Raw genomic sequence first — 6,313 nt, 5'->3', positions numbered from 1 at the left:
CAGATTCCAACTTGACCTTCTGTGAAATTTGCATTAAAAATTTAGAGTCTGAATAAGGTGTGCGTGTCTTTAAAAAAACTTTAATTTGACCTCCTATAAAGATATAACTTGAAAGGAAAAACCAAAACATTATCCGTTTATACTATCTCGTTTAGAATTAGATTCTTTATATAGAAAGTTTTAGAGTTAGTTTAATTAGTTAAATTTCTGTTGCTAAAGAACTTATTTATTTGATAAATAGAATAACATTCTAGGATGATCTTTTTATGGACCATATTAAAATATATATATATATAAATAAAACCCTTGGAGTAAGACATTTTCTGTTTCTACCATTGCTGTCAATAATGCGTTTAGCATTCAGACAAACTGGACTTTAAATCTATGCGACCCTTTATATAATGGAATTTAAAATCAGTTTTATCTGAATTGATAGGTACCAGGTCTTAGGTTTGGGAGATCCCTGCTGTCTACTTATTCAGAACAACAACCAGCTTGGTTGCTTATGATTTTGGCATATAAGAGTAATTCCCAGCACTGTTTTTAAAATTCAAAAAAAATTGAGAAAGTCCAATACTTCGCCTTTAACTGATATAGTGAAAAGCCCAAATTTAAAATCCAAAAAATAATTGAGAAAGTCCATTAATTCGCCTTTTAATAATTCTGAAAAAAATCAGTGAAGGATCATTGAAAACTCGATGCAGATATAAGCATGTAAAAGAAATTGAGCTCAAATGAAGACCTTTTAATCTCTCTCTGTAAATATTTTTTAGTTTTTGGCCTAACTTTGTCTTTAACTCCAAAAAAAAAAAAAAGGGGAAAATTCTTTTGCTAAAGAATATAGAAAATTCATAGAGAGACAAACAAGGTAAAAGAGATGAATTTGGAAGTTGGGGAGACTTCAACATTTTATTTATTTTGAGGAAGAACTGATCACTTACCCTTATCTTTAAAATTTTATAGAATTTTCACTAATAAAATATAGGAATAAAGGTGATTGTTTTTTATCACTTTAATGGAATTAATTATTTATATTAATTAGTTAAGTAATATTTATTAATAAGTAGGGCTGTTTTTTTAAATTTAAGAATTTAAAATTAAAATTTTATAATATTTTCATTAATTAATGAATTATAAGAATAAATGAGATTGTTTTCTATCACTTTAATGGAATAATCATTCATTTAATTAATTAATTTTTTAAATAAATATAATTGTTTTTTAGAAATTTAAGAGCTTAAAGTTAAGTTTTATAATATTTTCATTAATAAACCATGGGAATAAATGAGATTGTTTTCTATCACTTGAATGGAAATAATCATTCATATAATTAAAAATTTATTAACCAACAAAATTGCTTTTCAAAACTTGAAATCATATTATTTTCAGAATTCTCCCGTATTTTAAAGATAAATCTAGCTTTGGGTTCAAAAAGTTTATTAAATTATAGATATTTTAAACTTCGATGAAAGCCAAACCCACAAAATTCTTAAATTTCGAAACCAACACAACAAAATTCTTAAAATTCAAATAAAGATTATTTTTAATAATTAATGTTTAATTTGAATTAGTGAATAATTTCAATGCCTCCCAATGTCGTTGATTCTTCTGAATCTCTCAAAAGATAAGAGTGAAGCAAAATTTATATGCATACCTAATGCTCACATAACTGTTGACACTTACTGCTTTGCAATTTTGCACCGAATATGGTAGTGGAGTTTTAAACTAATCCAATAATGTTTTAAACTAATTGGGAGTTATTGGCAATGCCAGGTTAGCTATGGAGTCATTCAATGCGTATGCATTTGTTTTTGGTTTGTGGAGATGCGCCTGCTGCTAGTGTCATAATCATATGTGTGAAGAGAGGTTGATGGCTTGAATGGATAACTCATTGATTAGATATGGGTGTGTTTATAAATGATTAAATAATTGTTTATATAAATAAAAATTGAGAGGGAAACATGCTGCTACTGCCATTGCAGGCTGCAGGTACAGAAGCAGCAGAGGAGGAGGAGAGGGGTGCTTATAGTTGGGTGGGGTGGGGTGAATGAATGGAGGAAGGAATATTATCTATGGAATGTGACATCCATCCAGATTGGCATCCATCAATGTTCATGCATGTGTGTCGTTGTGTGTTGGGGTCCAGTTATTGCAGTGAGATGGATGAATTGATGGTAGCATCCATCTTATTATCTATGTTTATGCACTCCACTAGGAGTACTGTCCTACACTCGCCGACTCTCTCTTCCTCCCTGCACCTCCGCTCCCCTCACCCTCACCCTTCTCCCCTCACCTTCACCTCTCCTTTCCGGACATTCCTTATTCATCTTCATAAATCACCGAGACTTGGACTAGACTCACCTCCCCTCTGTACCACAACAAATGATATATCATCATCATCATCCTCGTATCCCCACTGGGTATCTTAGAAACTGATCTCTGATGCTTTTCTGGTCTTTGCTTTTCCTTGTCTGTGTATGCCTTCATCACTTGCTTTCCAAGCCCACTACTTTCTTGATTCCTCCTCCGCTGGTTCTGTGTGTATTCGGTGATTTGATAACAGTGGGCTGTTGGGTCTGGAAGCTCTCTGGTATTGCATCCAGTTGGGAGCTGGATTTTGGGGGCTGAATTTGGCATCTAAAACCCATTTGTCAGTATCAAGACCAGTAGCTGTTTAGAGCTTCTTTATGTGCAACTGTTGTCAGGTTGATCGAATACAGACCGCAATTTGAGAGTGCACCAAGCTTTCAAGCCGATCATTCACTGCGCAGGCCCTGCATTGGAGATAAGCCAAGCTGGAAGCTGATCAGGTATTCTCTCAAACCCATTTACTGGTTTTGCAGGATTTTCAGATAGGATAAGGTCTCTGCAAAGAGTTTCAATCGAATTCTGATCACACGATGGGGAAATTAGGTTTTCACTGTCACTGGCAAACATAAGATAGATCTGCAGGCAAGCTGTTTCTTTCTGGGCCGGTATTCTCACAAAAAACCACTCAAATTCACATGCAAGAAGATGTTTGGATATGCCTGCAGAATCTCCCATAGATTTTACCAATACACACGTTCAATTACAGACGATGGGTATCCAAATTTGCTTTCCCAAAGTATGTCCGAATCTGTTTGGTGAAAAATGATTGTATGGCATCATTTCATTTCATTATACTCTCCTCACCCTATTGGTCTCTGCAGGGTCTAGTCTCCAGACTCTCTTCCTTTACATAAGGTAAAATAATTGAAGCAGCCACACGCCCCAGAGATTATATTCTCACGGGCGAGCTGAGCATATATGCTATTCCATGGAAACTAAACTAGTGCTCTAAAGCCCCCCCTCCCCCCACACCCACCCCTTTTATTCTCATCACCCCAAGCCCCTCAAATCCTTGGAGATTAGAAACTCTTACATCAAATCCCTGTTTAGATCCCTCTCCTCTAAAATTCAGGAAGATGTCCATGTCTTGACGGCCTGATAACCCCACTCTGCCCACTGGCCAACATTCAATAATTAATGATCAGCCATTCATATCCTAAACATACATTCTGGAAACACGGTCATGGGGATAAGTAGGAATGGGTTTGCATGGGAGAATTATCATTTTACATGCGTGCATTAGTGTTGGAGATAAAGTCGGCCTGTGATTCGGAGCTGTAACAGTTGAATTTTTCTGTTTTGGGTTCAGAACGCTATGCAGGAAAGAGGGTTGAAGCCTCCAGATGACATAATGTCATGTTCAAGGCCCCTGTTGGATCGCAGGCTCAAACCCCACGCTGAACAGGCGCAGAAGTGCCCACGCTGTGAGTCCACCAATACCAAGTTCTGCTACTATAATAACTACAGTTTGTCACAGCCCAGATATTTCTGCAAGACCTGTAGGAGGTACTGGACAAAAGGGGGCACCCTGCGCAATGTCCCTGTGGGAGGAGGTTGCAGAAAGAACAAGCGGACAAAGAGGGCATCCGATCAGCCTGTTTCTGCTCAGAATGAGGCGTCGCCTTCTGCAAACACAACTGGGTGTGAAGGACCCAGCTGTCCAACAATGGAAGAGCCCAGCAGCACTGTTCCCGGAGCTTCTACTTCCCTTTACTACAGTATTGCCAGTGAGGGAGATGAGCTTCCAGGATTTGCATATGCCAGAGCCCCACTTGGGGGCTGTAACAGTAGTAATAACACTGGATCTCTCCAGCCAAGTCTTGCTCCATTGGGGAGCCTGTCATCTCTGAATGCCCTACAGTCTCTGAAGAACAGTTTCCCAGGTCTGGACTTGCCTAGTTGCAGCAGGCCTGACCAGGGGCCACTGAACATTAGTGATCTGAGCTGTCTTTTTGAGGCACAACATCAACAACAACAGATGAATACATCAACATCTCTACCCATTTCCCATGTCAGTGATATTTTCAATCCCTTCAGCCTTCCTGTTGATGCATTGAATAGCCATGATCATCAATGGCGAGGGCTGGTTCAGCAGCAGAAGCTTGGGGTGCCCTTGGAAGACGGACAGGTTAATCTGTTGCCACTGGGGGAAAATATATTGGAGGGTTTGAGGCCTCACCAGCAGAAGTTGAGGCAAAACAACAATGCAAAGCTGGAAGATGAAAATTTAAGGACCAGTGGTCCTCCAGTACACTGGCAGGTTCCACCGGAAGGATTTTTTGAAACTGGTGGAGATTCTGGGTACTGGAATGGTGGTGGAACATGGCCAGATCTGTCAGGTTATGGGCCTTCTTCAAGCCCTCTGATATAGGTTTCTCGTGTAGGGACTGATATGGATTGAGTAATTGTTTTTCTTCTGTGTTGCATTAAGGCCCACCATCTTATTTAAGGATGTTCATGATCTAGAAGGAAATGGCCTGAATTTTCCTGCTATCTCATGCCCTGGGAGCTGATGGGGCTATGTAGAGTACCTTCTCTTGTCTGATATTCTATGATAGAGTTTCCAAGACATGACAGCAGTTTCACCAATCTGAGACTCCAACAACCACATATATTTTTTCCAGTTGTTTCTGCATCTCTCCTTCGGAGCTGAGTAGCAGGTCTACTCACATTTTCCCTATCCTTGTGAGGTAAATGTGAGATACCTGCTACTATCTTTCATTTTCTTCTCTTGTAGTCTGTCTGCACTTGGAGTTTCAGTTTGGTGTTTCTGGAGCAATATTATACTTAAATCCACAAATTCAGCAGAAGTCTTCACACCATCAAGGGCGGTATGAACACACGAAGCTTGTTTTTTTCGTTGGCTTCAAATTCTGATTTTTGATGTACTGAGCTTCTCCTCAACTCTATTTTTATCCCCCCCCCAAAAAGGAAAAGCTACTATGCTAGTGCACGGGGAGGAGCTGCAGCTTATGGAACTGAATTACAATATGTGATAATTTGACACGCCGGCTGACAAATGATGGATGTAGGTTTCTTTTGCTGCTGCACATGTGAGTTCAGTTCCGGTCCCTTTTGGCAGTGTCAGTGTGGAATCCTTTGTAAATACTTGAGTAACTTCTGATTGTATTCTGAATCAAGATTGGGATTTTTATAGGATTTGTTGTAACCCAATTTTTTTTGGTACAGTAGGAGCTGTGTGAGCCTTACCATTACAATGGTGCAGGATTATACTATACATTTTCTAGGTTGATGTGATGGCTGGTGCACAGCCTAATTTGCATTTTGCAGGGGTGGTACGGTTGGGCACTCACCTGCATTCTTTACAGAAGATGCCAATAATCTTCCCTCTTGTGGAGTCAGCAGACAGAAGCTTCTGCTGTTTCTTGGTATGGTTGTAAGAGGCTAGCTCGGATTAAGTCTATAGTCTTGATACATTAGAATTAGTTTCTTCACATATATATATAATCCTTGCAAAAACAAAAGATAGGTTGCGTTTGCATTGTAATCTTTCTGGCTAAAATATATGCAAAGTAAAAGGTAGTGCTTTGTTGTAGAATATTCCTTTCTGCAGCATTTTTAACTGTGTGGAGTTTTGTGTATTCACGTGATCTAACATTGTCCAGCTGTGGACAATGAGCCCATAGCTTTGTATTTGTTGGTTAGTGATCACGTTTGTTTAGGCTGCAGTAAAAAAAAATGGTGAATTGTGAACTGTGTTTCAGTGGTGATGATTGTCAATGTGTTATTACAGATTCTTTAAATGCAATTGATTTCTTCTTCCTTTTCATGTCAATGTCATTGCACCAGAAGGGTTAGGTGCAGATTTTTTTTTGTTACTTTGACTCAAGGGATTCAAACCTTGAAATTTGAATATCATGATTCACATAATACTTCATAGCAGCTATTGCTAATTAAACTATCCAATAAACTAACATTAAAA

At 38.5% G+C, this 6,313-nt stretch overlaps 1 protein-coding gene across 2 annotated transcripts; it reads left to right on the top strand.

Moving 5' to 3' along the window:
• The first annotated feature begins 2,015 nt into the window (after positions 1-2,015).
• LOC149251786 (uncharacterized) lies at positions 2,016-5,291 on the top strand. 2 transcript variants are annotated; one of them, XM_089459568.1, is made up of 3 exons: positions 2,016-2,810; positions 2,914-3,106; positions 3,680-5,291. In XM_089459568.1, the coding sequence occupies exons 2-3, from the start codon at positions 3,026-3,028 to the stop codon at positions 4,739-4,741; spliced, it is 1,143 nt and encodes a 380-aa protein (XP_089315694.1). In that variant the 5' UTR covers positions 2,016-2,810; positions 2,914-3,025; the 3' UTR covers positions 4,742-5,291. The 2 variants fall into 2 exon arrangements, with proteins under 2 accessions (XP_089315694.1, XP_089315696.1); XM_089459570.1 differs by lacking the exon at positions 2,914-3,106 and having other exon boundaries at positions 2,020-2,810.
• The last annotated feature ends 1,022 nt before the right edge of the window (positions 5,292-6,313 follow it).

The sequence above is a fragment of the Pinus tabuliformis genome, chromosome 7 (genome assembly GCF_031772625.1).
Source record: "Pinus tabuliformis cultivar Carrire ecotype Pingquan chromosome 7, CPIR1, whole genome shotgun sequence".
NCBI classification, from domain to species: Eukaryota; Viridiplantae; Streptophyta; class Pinopsida; order Pinales; family Pinaceae; genus Pinus; species Pinus tabuliformis.
This window is presented reverse-complemented; position numbering and strand designations above follow the sequence as displayed.